The sequence below is a fragment of the Alternaria arborescens genome (assembly GCF_004154835.1).
Source record: "Alternaria arborescens strain FERA 675 chromosome Unknown contig_5, whole genome shotgun sequence".
Taxonomy (NCBI): domain Eukaryota; kingdom Fungi; phylum Ascomycota; class Dothideomycetes; order Pleosporales; family Pleosporaceae; genus Alternaria; species Alternaria arborescens.
In genome coordinates, this window is record NW_021167860.1 from 832,639 (window position 1) to 852,323 (window position 19,685).

Consider the following 19,685-nt stretch of genomic DNA (forward strand, 5'->3'; position numbering starts at 1 on the left):
GTCGCAAAGCAGCTGCACCCACACCGCAAGTCCACCAAGCAGCGCAATCGACGCTGCCGGGCAACCACGAGGCAGCTAGAGGCGGGAGAGAGCAAGAGAAGAAGAAGATCGCACAGCCTCACTATTGTCACCGACTTGTCGTCCGGGTAGCTTGTTTTCTTGATAATTTCTTTGTCCAGATTCTTTGATCCGAAATTTTTGTCGCTTTGCCACGACCTTCCGCCGTCTTCGATCCGCCGCCAGTCTTGCCCGTCTCGCGTCTGTGTCCCTGAGCGGACCCACAATTCCTTAGGTCAGCAGGTTCCAAGCCAGCCATCCTCGTCACCCCCGTCCCAGGAACACCCGCAGTCGCCCAAAGCTCTCACCACCGGCACATACTGCACCCGACTCTCCTTATAGGGCTCCCATCCCGCCCCATCTGATCCCCATCGCTCTTGTTTTTTTTCCCCCCGCCGCCTATACAACAGACCCGGCCGCCCAACACCGCCACACCTCGCTTGCTCATCCATCAATCACATCCATTGACTCGCTTGGCCGCGTCCGCATGTGTCAGGTCTGAGTCGCAAGCAGTCGTTGCTGTCACACCACGTATAAAAGAGACACGATACCCCACACACCTAGCTAGCAGCAATCCCCTCCCCACATTCACCGCCATGGACGAGCCCACGCCCGATCACTACAAGGCCCTGGGCCTCGACAACACCGCCGACGCCTCGACCATCAAGGCTACCTACCGCAAACTCGTCCTCAAGTGCCACCCGGACAAGGTGACCGACCCTGCCCTGAAGGAGCAGAAGCAGGAGGAGTTCCACAACATCCAGCAGGCCTACGAGTGCCTCATCGACCAAGAAAAGAGATCCAAGTACGATGCACTAGTCAAGCTCGAGAAGCTGCGCAGCGAGCGAGCTGCCGCCAGAGGAGCCGTGCCGCGCGACAGGACTGCACGCTTCGATGTCCCCACACCAGGCGGTGCGTCCTTCGCCGCAAGCGGTCCTACCCGCTACACCACCGAACACCGTGCGCCAACCAATGCGCGCGACGAAGACGAGCGTTACTATGCACGATACCACACCACCCCGTCCAAACCAACTGCAGCTTCGAGATCCACTCGCGAGAAGGAGTCATCCAAGAGCTCCCGACACGCCAAGGAAGATAGATCGCGATCGGACCGCGAGAAAACGCGTGCCAAAGAATCTCGAAGCGACCGCAAATTCACCAGTGTTGACAGTGAGTCATCGTCGGACGAGAAGGCGCGCTACGAGGCAGCCTACAAGACCCGTACCGAGGAGGAGGCTGCTCGGCGCAGGGCAGAAGAACGTCGGACCTACGAAGACAACCGATATGCTGGCGCCGCCCAAGCTGTCCCTGCTGCACGCAAGATGAGCGTCCAGGAGCAGGAGGCGCTTCGCTATCAGCACAAGTCACGCGCCCAGGTCGAAGAGGAGATGTCTTCACGTCCCTCACCAGCTAGGGCCTCTTCGCGTGACTACTTCAACGCTGAACCCCGCCTTCAACGACGAGACAGCGCCCGACCCGAGCCTGTCCGCAGGTCGTCTGCCCGGCCAGGCAAGGAGAGACCGTCCATGACCCGCCGCGACACCGATCGCACCGATCGCGGTATCCCCGAGGTTGTCGAGTGGGCCGATGACAGATATGAGGAAAGACGAGTTCCCAGTTTCAAGCAGACGACCTCATCGCCGGCTGACCTTGCACGCGGAATGCCTCAGCGCTCGTACACTGATCGGTCAACACGACATGCCGAGAACACGCCACCGTCGTTAAGTCGGTCATCCACCATGCCCAACAGCATCCCACACGTCTCCTCGTCCTCCCGGAGGAAGGAGTCCGTCACTCCTCGCGGACCTTCTAATCTTCGCGAGACCATGACATCAGAACAATACAGCAGTCCCGAGAAATACGCGAGTCCTGAGAGAGATGCCTTCCCTACTGTCCCACCTTCATCAACCGTCAAGACATACTACTACCCCGTTGCTGGAGGTGGTGTCTCTGCAGAAGCACCCTCTTCCACTCCTCGCCACGTCGTCCGCGAACCTACTAGCCGCCAACACCGTTCAAAGTCACCGATTGGTAAGCCCCCGATTGGTGCCAACCGTCCAACAGAGCCTGTTGCATACAAGACCGTCCCGCGGCCAACTATGCCAGGCCGCACGGACTCCAGTCGCACTGATGCCAGTCGCACCCTTTCGCCAAGTCGTGAAGACCGCGGACGCTCAGGACGACCCAAGCTCTATGGTGAAATTAGCGGCGAATCCCAACCCCGACATAGGGTACGCCAGTCGAGCATTGAACCCGAAAATGTTCAGTACAGTCGTAGATACGGTCCTGAAGATGTCAGATGGGCACCGAGATCTTCTGCCGACCCTGATAGGGGCTATGCTAGCAAACCACATCTTAGCAGGACTGCTACATATGTTTACTAGCAGTCTAGCGACAAGCACAAATAACAACACGAATACAGAGGCATTTCATTGCCACAGGATACCCCCAACTCCCGGCTATCGGATGAACAATCGGGATCATACTTTGGTTTCTACCTGGCGTTTCACGGTTCATATTCCTATCTCGTCTTGGTTTCGGTCATGGTTATTACTCACTCGACGCAAGTGCTGCGTTGGCGTTTGAGGAACGACTCTATGTTACTGTTCGTTTCCACTCGGAAACTACTCCTCCATCTCTGTACATTGCATATATATCGAAGCTGTTCTCGGGCTTCGATACTTCCATTCGTTCTTTCAACTTGAGCAAAGCTTCATGTTTTGATGACTCGGGTGGCTTTTACATTCGCTTATTATTACTATTTTTTGGCATCGCGGCATTTATACGTTCGCTTCCACACATGATACCACGAATTCTGGCATATTTGCACAGGGAAGGAGACACATAGTACATAGATTAAAGTAGTAACCTCAATGAGAGAAATCAAACAAATAACTTCAATTGGGTCCTACATATCATGTCAACCCTTACGTGATTTGAGTCAAGAAATTGTCATTCAATCATGTCTTGTCTGTCGGCAAGACGAGTATGCAGATTCCTGCAGCCTTGACGTTGGATTTTGCAAAACGTAAATTAATCATCAGCACCACCCACCCGTCTCACAACACATTCCTGCGTTCCCAAATCTCACACCACACCCTCTTTCAACCCCACTCGTTCATGAGTGAGTACTGACACACCTCATCGCGCTTATGTGTAATCGTGTAACCAGCCCAACGGCGATTTTGCAGCCTTTCATCTCTCAGAAAGGAACAATTCTATATGCCGCAGAGCTGTACCGCGATGCAGGTAAGACGCATGTAAGCTTTTAGGTGTATTATGTAGGTAAGACGAGCAAGATTACCTCAGCCGTGTCTCGGGCTGAGCTAGCCTTTCCAGTCTCGCCTGCCTGTGTGGTACAAAGTACGAGCCTCTGCTTAGCCGCATCTGGCAGAAGATAACATGGTCAGATCATACGGAAGCGCATGAGGCTGTCGTATAGACTACGTGGCAAGGTTGTTTCTACGCGCTTTTAGGAAGATTATCCGGATTAGAGGCAGTCAAACGCTCCTAATAAGCTTTGAATGCATTACGCGGTATGGAGCAGCAAGGGATGACTTCGAGTATGTTGAATATATGTGTTCCATTCATTTACATAGCCTTTTCCACCCACCTGAAACCCTTATATGATCCACAAAGAGAAACGAAAAAGGAGAAAAGCCCAGGATATTTCGACCGCTCAACCCAAGTCGATCTTTGGGGATCAGTCCAGATCTCTTGAAAGATCTCTCTGTCCAAATAACGCCTTTCGCTAGCAAAGCTCGCCAAGCGAAACAGATACACACAAGAAAACAAAACCAAAGGATATGCAACCCAAGATACAATGTGGGTGCTTTCTGCCAGAGGACAGCGCTTTGCATGGCTCGTAACATCGATACTGAGGTTGTAAAGGTAAAGAGATGAGATAGATATACAAAGGTGCAACGAGTGTAGTAATGGTGTTTGTCGGAGGGAAGAGATATAGTAGTGGTGTAAAAGGAGTGTGAGTATGTGGAGGGATGGCGGTACTAGGTACTAGAAACTAGAACATTACTCTGCGTAATTCAACGCGCATTAGCCTCCACATGCGAGAATGGAAGCCGTGTGAAGATACGGACTTGCAAGAAAAGAAGTGTCGAGTACATAGGAAATGCTGGGAAGACAAGGAAACAGACTGTTGTTTTCAATCGGTTCGAAGGCTTCAAGTCAGCCGACGGTACCGGTGATATTTCGCGTTCGGTGTCCACTGCAAGGCGGGCTAAGGCGATATGTATCCCGAGCAATCAGCGTTGGTGGCGTCGCGAGCTCATGTTGGCAAAGGACGATCCTTCGGAGTGAGGTCGCGTAATTTCCGATAAGGCGGCCGAAACTACCAAATCTTATGCGCGCGGCATATTCTCCAGAAACTAGTAAATGGAACAGATCCATTGCGCATGTTTTGAGTTTGAAATTTGGTCGTTCTGCACCGTCGCTCATAGCACGTCCCAGATGTTACGGACGATGGGGTTACTGCCCGTTTGGACTGGACTCCGAGGGTCAACAGCAGCCTTTTCTGGTGTCCATTGCCTGGGTAGTGGCTCTTCCCAAGCGACATGGCCGTTGCGTCCGTCCTTGATCGTCTCATTGGAAGACACTGGACTCGTGTCGTCACCAGAGGACTGGATATCGTAGTGAAACGGATTCCTTGTAAACTCTTCTGCCCGTGGTGACATGATTGCATCGATGTCGTCCGCAGCATGTTGCGGAGCAGGTGGCTTTGGGAGCTTTGACTGGATCTCTGTCTGCAGCTTGTGCAACTTCCGTTGTTCGCGCATGTTCGGTGATGAGAACCTAGTTCGAATGGCCTTTGCGGGAGTTGAAAGGAAAGTTTCGCTAGGAGATCGGGGAGTATCCGGTGCCTTGGGGAACGCTACAGGAACAGGTGCAGCCGAGTCGATAGGGGCCGAGGCTTGATTTTCGGGAGAATTGCTAAGACTGTCAAAGCGTGGTCCGGCTGCTTGGCTAAGTTTTGGCGGGGACATAGACATGAAACTAGGGGGCTCAAAGATGGCGTTTGTTTGCGCTGTACCGTCGAGTGATGCAAAACCGTTGAAAGTCTGATGTGCAGGCGGAAGGATAGCCTGGAAGGAAGGACGTCGATCCTCAACTTCAGAGTCCTTGATAGCCGCTATGCTGGGTCGGTCGAACGGGTTAAAATCTGCTCTTGTTGGTGATGTCAAGCCAAATGGATCCTCATCTGCCATCCTTGGCTTCAATGGTGTCATGTGGAATTCCGTAGCGCGTGGAGATTTCAGTTCATCCTCTAGGCTTGCATCCGTGTTACCAAAAACGTCTTTGGGGAAATCTGAAGCGAGCGGAGAAGTAACCTTAGGCACTTCATGACGGTCATCATGATGTGAAGCTTGCGATGGTGCAGGTTGTTCCAGCTCGAAGGAAGTAGCGCGGGGCGACAGAGGAGCAAAGAATTGCTCCTTGCTGTCTCTATCGAGTTCTTCATGCACGGACGCTTGAGGTTGGCTATCCAGATCATAGCCTGTTGGCCATGGGTTGTCAAAGGAGGTTTTGATTGGCGACATAACCTCGGAATCTGATGATTCGTAAGGAGTGAAAGAGGGTATGTTGAAGCTCGCTACAGCAGGGGACCTCAGCGGCTCGAACTCGAACCCTGATGGTCGCAAAGGCGCTAGATGTCTCTCCTCTGTTCCAGACGATGCGCTTTCATCGTTGCTCTGGCTTAACCGTAATGGAAGTTGACGTGAAAAGTTGGGAACAGCGGAAAGTCTGAACGTGGGTTCTGAAAGCTCGTGGTCGTCGGAAACATCTTCGGTCTGAATGGTCGGCAGGTCGTCGTTGGTTACAGACACCATAGGCACGACATGACCCTTTGGATCAACATAGGGTGTCGTCATCGGGACAGGTGGCGATGGAAGTTCAAAGTGTGCTGGGCTAGAGTCCCAAGAACGACGGAAACCAGGTGAGAAAGCCCCAGTGGGCGCGGATAGAGGACCTGGGGATATGGCCATCATATTGCCTGTGCTGGCCCGCTGCATACTGATATCGCTGTCGGGTGGAAGTGGTGCCGTTCGTGGAGTACGCGAACCTGAATCAGAGTCTCTGTCGTATTTGTTTCCGGTAGAGCGAGAGGTAGGGAGACCGGCAGACCGACGTCCGTAGCCTTGGTTGTGATATGAGCGGCTCTCGTTCTGTCTTAACAAGCTGTTCCTAAACTCTTGCAGCTGCATAATGAGGTTCATGTTCGGCCCGATCCATTTGCTTCGCTTCTTTGCCTTGTCATATGCTTCTTGTACACTCATCTGCGGGTCTTTGTACAGACCGTAGGCAACGATCAAACTCGCAGAGCGACTGACACCACACTGACAATGAATGAGTACCCGCTTGCCTCGCTGCACTCTCTCATCGATCATCTTGACCAACTTGTGAAGGTCAGGGACAATATCTGTGTTGTGCTCCCAGGGCATGTGAATGTACTCTGGGGTCTTGTATGTCTTGCCATCAATGACAACTTCGCGTGGTTGTATTGTCTGCATGACCGGTGCTGTTGCCTTTGGTGTTGTCGGCGAGCTATCTTCCATACCAAACGACTGCTTCGGCCGCTGCGCCAGGGTGGCAAAATCAACGTTCTCCGCTGGGGGGCCATCTATGCGCCTAGCGTCAATGTCTTTTTGAGACTCCTCCGTCGACGAGGTGAATGGATTTTTTACTTCGCTCGCGACGTTGATGATAACATCGAAGGTCGTGGCTTGTACGGCGGTTGGCTCGAAGTAAAGATATACGCCAGACTCGTAGATACAAATAGGTCCATTGGGATACGCAGCCGGCTTCTCCTCCCGTGATTGCGGCACATCAAAATTCGGTTCCTGGTCCTCCTCTTCTTCCATCTCGAAGGGAACTTCGCTAAGACCACTTGGCTTGGGTGCAACAGGACGTAGGGGAGGCAGCTGCATGCCACCCATAGGATTCGTACTTGGTGAACATAATGGTAGTGATGGAGATGACTGGAAATGACGAAGGGGTGGGCGGTTGAAGGACGGTGTTGAGGGTATCAACAGTCGTACAGGCTTGCTCTCGTTGCTGCCGGGGGTCGAGATTGTTAAACTCAAGTTCGATGGTCGGCGCCTCGGCGGTGTCGGTGGCTTGATAAACAACGGTGATGGTGGTGCCGAGCTATTCTTCTCTTTAGGTGCTACTGCGATGGGTGCAGGTGTATGCGCGCGCAAGTTGCTGAGTGAAGACGCAGTGTTGATACCAAGGTTTTTGAGATTCCGAGGCTTCTTCGCAGGTGTTGTCGGACGCTGTAGCTCGAAGAAAGGGCCGGCTGCGGGGTCTCCGGCTGAAGGTTCTGTCCTCCGCGACCTGAAGTCGGCGACGAAGGATGAAGACGCAATTGTCTTTGCGAGAGGTGATTCGGGTGACACACCTGGTGAGGGATCTGTTACAGACGACGAGTCCATGGTGGAGATGGTTGTGGTTGGGGAGTTATCGGAGGAGCCCGTCGATGTACTGTCGCGACTGTCGTGGTGAATATGGAAGGAGGAGAAGGGTGCGCCCGAGTTGGTGTTGGGGCTCGTAGCAGGGCGTACTACATTGCCGCCATTCTGTCCCTTGTTGTGGTGATCTCCCCCGAATACAGCGCCGAAGGACGGCATGGGCATGAATGTTCGCGCACTGGTCTGGACCATGCTGGGTCTCGAAGTCGTAGTGTGTGTTGCCAAGCGTGAACAGTGGTCGTTGGAGCTATGTGAATAATATGGAGCTCGCGGTTGGAGAATGCAGTGCGTGAATGACTGCTCGAGTTTCTTGGAAGGGAAAGAAGAATTAGGTGTAGAGAAAGCCCTTTTGAGAGTGGGACTGTCAGCGTTGTGAGATATTGTGGGCGAGGCAGACATGGCAGGCGCATGCGTTTCGAAACGTGGGCATGGAGAACAGGGAACGGGGAATGGAGGCTGGAGACAGTTCCTCGAGAAACTGTTTCCAGACTCGAGGATGGGGGGAAGAGTAGTGTACATGGTCAAGCAAGCAGTGGATGGCAGACGACGATTGCCCGTACACTGCCTTGTGCACAGTCATGCTCGCTCAGACGGACAACAAGGCACAGAGGGTGGAGGTGGGACGCGAAGAGGACATGCAGCTTACCTGGTTGCCAACAGCAGTGGAGAGGGGCGCTGGTGTGGTGAATGGGAGCGAGAATACCAGATCCTCTACTAAGCGCCTGGGGGAAGGAGCGACTAGGCCGGCGATGCGCCTATGCCTGAGATGATGCGGCGTAGTGGGTAGAAAGGTCAAGTGTCGGCGACGCTGCGGGTCTGCGTGGTGAGGGGAGGGCGGTGGTGAGGAAGGCGCTCTCGACGTGGCTGCCGCGCTCACAATTGTCGTGTATTGCGACACACTCTGGACTCGTGGTTGCTGTGGTGGCAGAGTGTGACCAGCTTAGAGCGGACGAGGGAAGCCGGTCGATCGCAGAGCCGCTGCCGCCTGGGTGTTGGGGGGGGAGGGTTGGTGGGTAGGCGAGGCGAGCACGCTGTGTGTCGTGATTGAGGCGGCGTGAATGCGTCTTGTCGATGGATGGGGGAGACGAACTGCGAGGCAACGCTAGTGGTGGCTCTGTGGAAGCGCCGACGTTCCAGGAATAGCAACCGCCGCCGGTGCGCTACGAGGCAGCTGCGACCACTAGCACACTAGCACGCCAGGGCCATGGGCCACACTACACAAACAGACCAGTCCACTCAAGCACGCCGCCTTACAACATGTCTACCGTACCGCCGTCGATCCATAGTCTGCAGCCTGCAAGTAGTCGTCCTTTGCCTCGCTCTAGCAAACAAAATCTCTCCTCGCTTCGTCCACACGCTCACACCCACACACGCCGGCGGATGACTTCACCAGACTGCCTTTGTTCCCCGGACCTTTTCGAGTCTAGAGTAGCCCCCCCTGGAAGGCCGCAGCCTGTAGACGGGAAGGCCCAGACGAGAAACCTCGGAAAGAGGTAGGGGTCCGCTCATATTGCAGCCACCCCAGACAGTACCTATCCATGTAATCCGTCCCGTCTCCGGCCTGGACGCACACGAGATAATTACTCGCCGTTCGCGTCCATCGCAGCAGCCCGGCCAGCGTCGTCATTAATGTCATTATCCTACAGCCAGGAGACCCTTGCTTCGCTTCGCGTGCCACAGCCATCGTTTCGACACGCACTGCATCGTCGACTGCGACTGCCTTCATCGCAGCCTTCTGAGGCATGCAAAACAGTCCAAGTAAATATCTCTGACGTGAAACGCACCGTGGAAAGATATCGACCCACATGTTGGCGTTGGCGGGGTGAGAATTCCGCGTCTTCGTCATGTGAGTACTACCACGCGTTTCATCTCTCTGCCGTCAGTTTCGTAATCCTAAACCCACTCACAACATATGTGGAACTTTCTCCCGCATGGCTGTTAGGCAGAGCCGCAATCTATGCTGTACCTGCCGAAACTTATTTCCACCTCTGCCGCTGCCTGTGCCCTGAATGCTGATAGTTTGTTCTTCTGTCACGCAAAAACCCGATTCGGCCAGCCCACACCGAATGCGTTTCAGCATCTTTAACACCGGCAGAATCCGTCCAAAAAAGCAACGCGACACCGAAACAGGCATCCATGCGAAGATCCGCCGACTCAGTGCATTCCGCCTCACCTTGACGGGCACGTGCTCTTGAGATCGGGATAGGGTTGACTGAGCGACTCAGTGGTGGTTTCCATACTTATCAATTTGCAACGTGGAGAGATCAGAGCCCAACTCTTCGCTACCACGCACATGGTACACTCGACTGAGTCGAGCGTCGTGAGTGTTTTGGCCTCTGGACAAGGCCCCAAAGACGGCCCGAGTCTACGTGCCATCGCCGTGCTATCTGCCACGACCTTACAACAACCAGACTATCATAGAAGCTGTGGTAGAACATGTTAGTTCGTCCGTTATTAGGGCTAGTTGGACCAAGTAGCATACTCTTCGACACAAGGGGTGATATATCACGGGCCTCTGTAAGGTTCAGATGTTTGCGATCGTGCTCGCGGACCGAGGAACCTAATACTATGCGACGTCTTCGACCAACAAGTAGGGACGTGCCAGCACTTGTATAATTGTTGGTTGACCTGATCGTAGGTTTGGTTGTGCTTGGTGTCTCAACATAGCCAAATTACTTCAATGCGCCCCTATGTTTACAGAGTACTTGGAATGCAACACGTCACCATATCGACTGCGCGCATAAGGTACTCAATTAGATTTGTGTCTGGCATCGACAGTACAATATGCCATTAACAATAACAGAGATGAGAGTCGCGCCTCCGATATTGACTAGCGCTACGGCTACTACTGACGCCTGTGTAAACTTCCTGGTTGAAACTATAGTGATCTAAAGACAAAGTAGATAGATGATCGAATATGAACGGAAACAGTGATTCAGATACCCCACGAATCACAAGACCGAGCCAGTTTACAAACTTCATTTCCAGAGCGGGTACCTATTGATGGTGCTGACCTTGAAGTATGCATCTCTCCCATGATCTGACAATTGCACTAAAGAAAGGACGCATGACAAGACATGTAGCTTCTGCATACACATCCTCAGAACTTCTTGTATGTCATCCGCAAGCCCGTCGCCATGAGCATTGTCAAGGTAAAAGTATTCTATTAAGTTGTCGTGCTTGCTCTGCGCACAACAGTCTTGAGACAGGTCATAGATGCTGGAGACATTTGCAGTTTTCTGAATTTCAAGATAGCATCTCACTTCAAAGCAGGCGGCCGTAACAGTGATTTTCGATATGTGACTTTGGACTACAATATGTTTTCAAAGTTCGTAGCGCTTGCTGCGATGCATGTGAAGATGCTCCAGCTCGCACGCAGCGACCAATGACGCCAAGCCCAAGACGGCTAGCGCGACACCACCGGTGGTAAGCGAGAGTCGAAATTCAGCGAGAACATTGACGATTCGAATCTTCTCTCGCGACAACTAACCACCAGGTCAATACACAACAGCCACCATGTCGAGGCCAACCGTCACCGTCGTCTCCGCCAAGGGCGAGGCCACCAAGGACACCGTCCCCGTGCCCAATGTCTTCAAGGTTAGTTCCGCCGCAATTCGAATTCGCGATACGACGCAACCCGCAATCGGAGGGGGAGACTGAGAGAGGCTACAATGGCAGTTGGAGCAACGCACACATGGGAAGATATCTGAAAGAGCGAAGATGCGGGTGGCAGTGGGCATTGCTCGCATTGACCTGGAATATCGCGGATTTCTTCCCATGACGTGCGGGCGTGAAATTGTTGCAAAAACTCGCATTTTCTGGGTTGCCGGCTCTCAGTCTCTCGAAGATGTACAACCTGCTGCGACGGTTCTGCTGTACCTCTGAGCACATGCTCCGTACTACAAGGCTACCTCTGAGCAATGTTAACCATCCGTACAGGCACCCATCCGCCCTGACATCGTCCACGCGGTGCACACTGGCATGAACAAGAACCGCCGCCAGCCATACGCTGTGTAAGCCTACCTCGCATGCTGCGCAATCGCTCGATCTAACAACAAGCAGCTCCGAGAAGGCTGGTCACCAAACTTCTGCCGAGTCCTGGGGTACTGGTCGCGCTGTCGCCCGTATTCCCCGTGTCTCTGGTGGAGGTACTCACCGTGCTGGTCAGGCTGCTTTCGGTAACATGTGCCGATCCGGTCGCATGTTCGCTCCCACCAAGGTCTGGCGCAAGTGGCACCAGAAGATCAACCTGAACCAGAAGCGTTTCGCTACCGCGTCTGCGCTCGCTGCTTCAGGAAGCCCTGCTCTTCTCCTTGCCCGCGGTCACGCCATCAGCACTGTCCCTGAGGTTCCCCTCGTTATCTCATCGACTGCTTTCGCCGATGCCGCTATCAAGAAGACCTCCGCTGCCGTCGCTCTGTTGAAGGCTGTCGGTGCTGGTGCCGATGTCGAGAAGGCCAAGAACTCCCGCAAGCTCCGTGCTGGTAAGGGTAAGCTCCGTGGCCGCCGCCACAAGCAGCGCCGTGGTCCCTTGGTCATCTACAACCCCGACGAGGATGGCAAGGAGCTTGTCCTTGCTTTCCGCAACATCCCAGGTGTTGAGACCTCATCTGTCTACTCCCTGAACCTCCTCCAGCTCGCCCCCGGTGGCCACCTCGGTCGCTTCATCGTCTGGACCTCATCTGCTTTCAGCGCCCTTGACAAGGTCTACGGATCCACCGCCGAGCCTTCCGCGCTCAAGAAGGACTACCTCCTCCCATCAAGCATGATGAGCCAGCCCGACCTCAGCAAGATCATCAACTCCAGCGACGTCCAGAAGGTCCTCCGCCCCGTCCGTGGTGGAGCCGTCTCCAAGCGTGGTGTCGTACAAAAGAAGAACCCGCTCAAGAACTTCCAGGTGCAGCTCCGCCTCAACCCATACGCTGCTACCTTCTCCAAGGAGAAGTTGGGCCAGAAGAAGCTCGAGGCCAGCAAGCCCGAGCCTGCTGCTGACACCTTCCTCGACCTCCTCCACGAGAACTAGATGGTTGTTGATTAGCGTTATGATTTCCTAAGGTGTTCTCTCTTCGGTTGGGATGGACTGGAATGATGAATAGCTATGAATAAATGTAGCTCTTCAAAAGTGCCTCTGAGAAGGTTTCACTTCCACTTCCACTTATGACCCCCTGATGCTGCTCATGCTTTGTATTGAGTACAATATAGGTTCTTTCGTGTGACACTGTATGACTTTCCGCAATGACCAAACAGATTTCACTTGGCAACTGACTTGTGTTATTGTCAATGTTGGACAGATTTTTCGATTCTTGCACCGTAAAAATATGCAGTCTTATGCTAGTAATATCCATACCCAAACGCCGTCGCTATGCTTGGCGGTACCAATCGCCGTGGCACCCAAAATAGCCCAGTACTTTGAAAAGAATACAAACAGATGCCCTCACTTGAACAATCTCTTCCCGCCCGTCCTACCCATAGTCCTCTCCACGCCTTCTAAACTCATACCCGCAAAGCCAGCACCCCCACCATCACGATCCCTCTTGTATCTCCTTAATGCCTCCCTCAAATGCGCCGGTGTAAGTGGTCCCTTATCACACGCCTTCAGCCTATCCTGCAAACCAGCATCCTTCTCTACCTCCTTCCACAAACTCTCAGACCGATCAACCTGGCCAGGATACCATCCCGCACTTGTGATATCCGAGTTGGTGGGACGATTCCTGTCGTCCTTGATATGAGCGCTTGGTCTCACTAAGCTCTGGCTTAGGATGGGACCGGGTAGATTTGGGTTGGGCAAGTGAGTGCGGACGGCGGACCATTCGTCGCGGACTGTGAGGGCGCGGTCGATGAGTTCACCGATGAAAGTTTTCGAGTAGGACGTTACGGCGATGATGATAGGTTGAGGTACGGATTGGGAGAGTGTTTGATTGACGAGTTTACGGACTGTTTCGCGCTTGAGGCGGATACGGCGGTAGGTTGCGTAGCGGTCCATTTGGGCGGGGGTCATGAAGTCTTCTAGCATGCTGTTCATCGCATTGGCAATTAGTGAACTGGGTTTGGATAGCAGAAAGTTGATGGTGGAACATACCGTTCGTATTCCTTCTCTTGTTTCCTTCGTGCTTCAACACTCATGCCGCCTTCGATTTCCATACCCATCTCCTCGCCCATCTCGTCATCGTCGTCGTCTTCTACTTCTCCGTCGCCATCTTCGTCTTCACCTCCGATTGCACTTCTTCCGTCGCCGCCTTTGCCTCCTCTTATACTTGAGCCAGCGACACTACCTCCGTCTCCACCCTTCTTCCGCCGTTTCTTTCCTCCTGCGCCGTTCACGACTGATGTAGTGATATTGCTTTCCACGGAAGGTGAACGCGAGTATTGGCGGGGGGGACCTCCGACTGATTCAGCGGCTGGCGGGAAGGCGTTGCGGAGATTGGAGGGTTTGCGCTTCTTGGTGGGCGCGCCGGAGTGTGAGGATATGCTGCCGCGCTTGCGGCTACCAGGGACGTTGAGCTGTGGGATATGTGGTGGTGAAGCCATGGTCGCGACAGAAATACGAGTGTCGTGTTCTGTTTGCGGCGTCACAGTAATGCGGGTTGTGGTGAAGACCGTCAACTTAACAATGGAACGACACTGGGGAAGTCGCGATGGCCGCCAAGCAAACGGTGCAGCGACCACTAGCGCGTTTCCTGCTCGGAAAGCGCGACCGGGATCAATTTCGTCATCGACGCTCGAGAGATGGTTAATGGCGCCTTTACTCTTACTGAGCGTCTGCGCTCTAGATTTTCACCATGTAAATCACGATATCAGCAGGCGGTCTGCCATCAACACTAATTCAAAGCAACATCTTCATCTGCTTCACTTTACGCCGTATAGTCGCATCATCAAAGAGTGAATAGAAGATGCCGTCCTACGAAGAATCATATGGCCAACAGGCCTCTCAAGCAGCAGTCACAGGTACAGGCGCAACCGATACCGAGGGTGCCGTCCAAGCCCCACCTGACTCCAGATCCCCCTCTGAACTCCCACCTGCTGCCCTCGACTTAGCAGCGCGCCTCTTCGACCTCGCCCGCAGTGGGGACACATCTACCCTTTCCCAATACGTCAGCGCCGGCATCCCCAAGAACCTCACCAATGCATCCGGCGACACACTTCTCATGCTGGCATCGTACCACGGTAATGCCGAGACTGCAAAGATGCTCTTAGATAGCGGCGCCGACGCGAATGTGTTGAACGGGAGAGGTCAGAGTCCTATTGCGGGCGCGGTGTTCAAGGGATATGACGACGTTGTTAGAGTGTTGTATGAGGGGGGAGCGGATGTAGAAAAGGGGCAACCGAATGCTGTAGATTGTGCGAGGATGTTCAAGAGAGGGAACTGCTTGAAGCTATTTGGGGTGGAAGAGGGGGAAGGCACCGTGGTAGACGTGGATGCACACGCGACGTCGTAGTGTAGAGATACTCCATGTAAACGTCTTGATGATATGAGGGAGGTTTTCCTGCAAGCCTACGAACGATGCAACAACGACCAGAGAGTATATATGTATTACTACGGAAGATGAATTCCAAGCATAAAACTAGGAAATCCAGCGCAAAACTGTTCAGTTTGATCTGCCTAGAGTAAAAATCCTATGGATCGTGGTATCATATCACCTGCCTCTACCTCTCTACTTCTTCTGCTCTCCCTTACCACCACCAAACATGCCTCCAATGTAACCCCCAGCGCTCTTTGCGCCTCCTGCAACACTGCTCGCACCGCCCTTCACTCCATCCGCAGCACTCTGGCCATAGCCACCCAGTGGGCCTTGTCCCTCGATGGGCTTGCCTTGTTCATCCTTGCCGCCGCGTTCAGCACGATTGATACCCTCTTTAGAGACGGCGTCACCGAGGGGTTGTGCGATTCCTCCTTTGCCAACTTGGCCGCCGACGAGGCCGTTCACACCGTCTTGGAGGTTGTCGACCTGGGATACGCCTGTGACTTTGGTCTTGTCGAGGTTTTCTTTAGGCGATGTGTTAGGGACATGTGATATGGCAAGACGAGATTAAACTAGAATAGACGTACGTTTGGTAGCGTAAGAAGCTTTGTTATCCTTGGTGAACCACTTCAGGTACTGATCCTCGATCCATGGCATCCATGTCTCGTACTTCTGGTTGTAGTACTCCCCTGCAGCCTCCTTGTAGGTTTTTTGTGATCCTTTTTTTTGGTCTGTCATTTTGGAAATGTTACTTTGTGTTGGTTGTATTTAAGGTAAAGATAGCAATGTAAACTGTCCGTGGGGTTCGCTCAGGTCGTGCGTATTTGCATGTGCAAGTCAACACCCAGATCGGGCAGCCGACATATATACTCCACTTCAACGTCCCGTGTGTACGCCATCTGCGCCAGCAGTGATCTCATCCTCGACCACTTGCACCGTGCTCGTTACAAGTTTGTGGCCCGCTGTGGTGGCAGGTAGACAGGGTTGTTGCGCAAGATGGTGTTGCGCTATACGTCATCTGAACCATGAAATCGAGGCCAACTGATCGTCCCGCGTGGAAACCTGCACGTCGGACGTATCTCTTGGCTGGATATCCGCCATTCAAGTATCCAGACAGGGCCAAGGGCGTCTAGACTCTGAAACTGGATGTCTGGTGCGCTTGGTATGATTGGTTGATGGGATCTAAGATTGTGTTGGTTGGGTTCGGTGCGATTAGACATGTGAAGCGAAGCTAGCAGCAGGCCGCACAGCTGGAACTCACGATTACCACATTCATGCCATGAGAACAACTGCACGCGTGTTGAGCACAATTTTAGAGTTTCACGCAAACTACTACTGAGAAAGAGATTCCTAAGTTGTAGTGAATAGCCGAGATGAAGGCTAAACAGTACCTAGGTAGACACAAACGAGCCGCGACACCACAGCGCAATCCCGCATAGTCACAGTTAGAATCCGTGCGAGATAGTGCAATGCGTACCCAGAGCTTTTCGATGCTCGAAACAGAGTCCAGCTTGATCTAGACTACTTCTCGGTACGTTTCGAAGCGATTCTCACATCACATCCTTGGAGCGGTGACTTCCTAGCGCTTTTGTGATCTCATACTTGCGTTCTCGTCTCCGTCACTTGTTACCGCTTGCTGAAGAGCTATTTTTTACTTTCTGTGCATGCCCTGAGTGAGAGAAGAGAGGCATGGGGTGATGTGCCACACGGAGCATTCGGACGTGGAACCGAGTAAGACTTCTTAATTGCACGGGCTACAAGGTTCGATCGAAGCTCATGGTGGTCGAAGTACACCAGAGGAATCTAATCTTCTCGTGTTTTCCTGGCATCAGTACTGTTGCATTTGAGTTGTTCACGCTTATGTCCGTATTTTTGTTCGAGTTAGACGCATTCGTTTACTCTTATACTATTGTAGTTGTGCCATCAACGGTGCCTTGAGCCCGCCTCATACATCTTGTTCAGGTATCTGTGTACCGCTGTGTTCTTCTTTGTGCTTTCATCACTCACTGTTGGCTTCACACCGCTCCTAGAAAGCAGTGCTTCTTCGTACCTACCCGCGAAGTAGTTCTTGGGGCCCCTCATATCCTTCTTTCACGCAATCGCCCACTCGATCTATTATACTTCATCTAATTCATATTATTCCGCCGTCAGTAAGGCCCACCGTTTTCATAGCCAAATAGCCCAATTGGATAAATAGACTTCCTCGAAATGGCCGATAACAACGGCGCCGATACTGGACTCACAGATGTTCACCGTTCCAATCACGTCCATTCCGAAACTCCTTTACAACTCATAGATATCCCAGGTATGGATATCTCAGGTATGGAACAAGAGCTCATCCAGGTTTCACGTCAAGAGCTTGCATTACAAGACCCTGCATTACCCTCTCGTATGTCCACAACACCCCACAACCACAGTTTTCAACCACTCGCACCACCTACTGGAGTCATGTCCACACCTCCTATACCTCTCGAGAACAACGTCACGGCCCCGCAGCGAGGACCGAAGAAGCCTGTCACTACGCTCGTTTCCATGCTACCCAAGACCGCCTACAATGAAACAGACGAGGCAGAGGGTATCGTGAGAAGCCTGGCGTATATCAGAATACAGCTCCAACTGCTGCAGTGGTTAGGTCTTCATGCATCCGATACACTCACTGTTCGACAAGCTTACTACTGGACGGAAAATATAGCGGAAGACAAGCATCCACAAGCCAAGGATGCACTACGTCTATGCTACTACATGCGTTCTCAGGGCTTCGACACTTATGCAAAATTCCAGAAAAGCAGAATGAGCTTATATATAGCCAGTCAGCCTACTGAGGTTACGAGTCCCAAGTCTGATCGGCTATATTGGTGCCAGGATCATTTGACCAACGAGGTCGCCCACGAACTACGTACCGTACCTGTATCCTCTGGAGCTCGGGGAGGAAGACGCAACGCTTTCTCATCGGACCTCACTCAACAAATCCAGAGGCTCCAAGCTACCGTGGATGCAGTTATTGCAGCAGGCACTGATATTGCTCGAGCGCAATCTAGAAATACTCTTGCTGCTGCCGCCGGCCAAGATGAACATGGAGAAGACACAGGGGATAACGCCGGTACTGTGTCGGAAGGTAACGCAGGACGAGAGAACGAAAACGGCCAACCGACCATGGGCTCTCTTGCAGCACGCATCGCTGTTGCAAGAGCATATTTGCAGACTCTGCTTTTCTCCGATTCTCCTGACACAGAGTAAGTCATCACCCTTATCCCAGAAGCATGATCTAACATAAAACCTAGCGCCATTGACGCTGCTATCGCACGTGTAGCAGAGCTAAACAGCCAGGAGAACTAGATGATGTGCAAGTGCCCAAGTTGGGAAGATGATGAAATGACAATCATGCCTGAATAGTAATTGAATGACTTCAAAGCTGTTATAGAGTGGACTTACTATTCTGGAGATATGTGCAGTAACCTACGCTGATAACATCAGCGGAAACTTTTGAAGACTATGCTATGCTTCTCCATTTTGGCGCCTCTGATAGGAGTTGGGTATATAAATCATCAGATTCAACTCTCGCATCCATTGTACGTTCCAGAACTTGGCTATTCAATACCAAAATGACTTGACGGGGGCTCATGGCCGGTGCGTGCTCTTCCAAAGTTTGGTAGGCTGCCATCATGTTCCTCTATCACGACACAGAGAAATAACGAGATCGAACGCTACTTGCCTCCTCAGATACTTGTCATGTCCGAAGCAGTTTTCTGAAAGTACTGAAATTGTCTGTCATGTGCAAGGGCACGCCCATGCTAGGGCTGACGCTGTAGCAGTGCAATACGATGGTTTGCTTATGGTGTAACAGTGTTGCTATTAATGTGGTTCAAATTCGAGTCGACGCCGACGAGTTAAGCGCTGTAAAGATGCAAGGGCAATACCTGCGCACGTGAATAATCATGAAATCTGATGATGACGAGTGTCCAATGACCAGTAGTGTGCGTGCGGAACATGGAGCAGAAGCCGAGCAGTACCACAATGACCATGACTAAAGTATGATGCTGTAATGTCACGCGACAACATCATGACTGGTAAGCAGCAAATACGGCCTTGAGCGGCGAAGTGTTATCGCAGCGCGCAACCTCACGACGACGGATATTTTGGTGTACCACACGTTCCTGGCTCTTGCTCGAGAATGCGATCCAGGCGTTGCGCTAGAGCTTCGCGCATTGTTTACGAATAGAAATAGTGGTCAAGCACGGGCGTATCGCGGACCGCTGTCTGCAGCCAGCCACAGGCGCGGTACCAATGACATAGAGGGCAATTCGCGTAGCACGAAAAGCGTTGGACCTGCGTTCGTTGGACTCCACTTCGAAATTACACGTTCAACACGCAAATGCTGCGGGGAAAACGTCGAGTTCCCATGGGGGAGCGCTGGGGCCAGAAGACAGAATAATCAATAGAAAAAAGGAAGACATGTAGAAGAACGATATCCCCAGATGATATGTCGATGCAGGTATGCGCTAGCTGCAGCGCTTCATGCAGATCAGTTCAAGCGAGAGGTTGGGTCCGTCCGGTACATCCGCCTTGCCACGGATATCAGAATTGTCGCGTTTGATTCGTGTCGAATAGAGCAGAAAGCGACACGGAAAAGGCTGCACTGTTTGCGGCTGCTGCGATGGGCAAAAAGTGGTCAAGGGCTTAC

At 52.6% G+C, this 19,685-nt stretch overlaps 7 protein-coding genes across 7 annotated transcripts; 4 read left to right on the plus strand and 3 right to left on the minus strand.

The window, feature by feature from the left end:
• Positions 1-653: 653 nt before the first annotated feature.
• AA0111_g2965 (hypothetical protein) lies at positions 654-2,441 on the plus strand (the record flags this gene model as incomplete). Its single annotated transcript, XM_028648795.1, has 1 exon — positions 654-2,441. The coding sequence occupies one exon, from the start codon at positions 654-656 to the stop codon at positions 2,439-2,441; it is 1,788 nt and encodes a 595-aa protein (XP_028509263.1).
• Positions 2,442-4,508: 2,067 nt separating this feature from the next.
• On the minus strand, positions 4,509-7,736 carry AA0111_g2966 (hypothetical protein; the record flags this gene model as incomplete). Its single annotated transcript, XM_028648796.1, has 1 exon — positions 4,509-7,736. One exon carries the CDS (start codon positions 7,734-7,736, stop codon positions 4,509-4,511), a length of 3,228 nt encoding a protein of 1,075 aa, XP_028509262.1.
• A 3,324-nt stretch (positions 7,737-11,060) lies between these two features.
• Positions 11,061-12,567, plus strand: AA0111_g2967 (60S ribosomal protein; the record flags this gene model as incomplete). The annotated part of the gene is made up of 3 exons (XM_028648797.1): positions 11,061-11,141; positions 11,484-11,557; positions 11,607-12,567. The coding sequence occupies 3 exons, from the start codon at positions 11,061-11,063 to the stop codon at positions 12,565-12,567; spliced, it is 1,116 nt and encodes a 371-aa protein (XP_028509261.1).
• A 411-nt stretch (positions 12,568-12,978) lies between these two features.
• Positions 12,979-14,072, minus strand: AA0111_g2968 (hypothetical protein; the record flags this gene model as incomplete). Its single annotated transcript, XM_028648798.1, has 2 exons — positions 12,979-13,558; positions 13,624-14,072. 2 exons carry the CDS (start codon positions 14,070-14,072, stop codon positions 12,979-12,981), a joined length of 1,029 nt encoding a protein of 342 aa, XP_028509266.1.
• Positions 14,073-14,434: 362 nt separating this feature from the next.
• AA0111_g2969 (hypothetical protein) lies at positions 14,435-14,980 on the plus strand (the record flags this gene model as incomplete). Its single annotated transcript, XM_028648799.1, has 1 exon — positions 14,435-14,980. The coding sequence occupies one exon, from the start codon at positions 14,435-14,437 to the stop codon at positions 14,978-14,980; it is 546 nt and encodes a 181-aa protein (XP_028509265.1).
• Positions 14,981-15,196: 216 nt separating this feature from the next.
• On the minus strand, positions 15,197-15,742 carry AA0111_g2970 (hypothetical protein; the record flags this gene model as incomplete). Its single annotated transcript, XM_028648801.1, has 2 exons — positions 15,197-15,528; positions 15,592-15,742. 2 exons carry the CDS (start codon positions 15,740-15,742, stop codon positions 15,197-15,199), a joined length of 483 nt encoding a protein of 160 aa, XP_028509559.1.
• A 1,470-nt stretch (positions 15,743-17,212) lies between these two features.
• On the plus strand, positions 17,213-18,340 carry AA0111_g2971 (hypothetical protein; the record flags this gene model as incomplete). The annotated part of the gene is made up of 2 exons (XM_028648802.1): positions 17,213-18,237; positions 18,286-18,340. 2 exons carry the CDS (start codon positions 17,213-17,215, stop codon positions 18,338-18,340), a joined length of 1,080 nt encoding a protein of 359 aa, XP_028509560.1.
• Between the last annotated feature and the right edge of the window lie 1,345 nt (positions 18,341-19,685).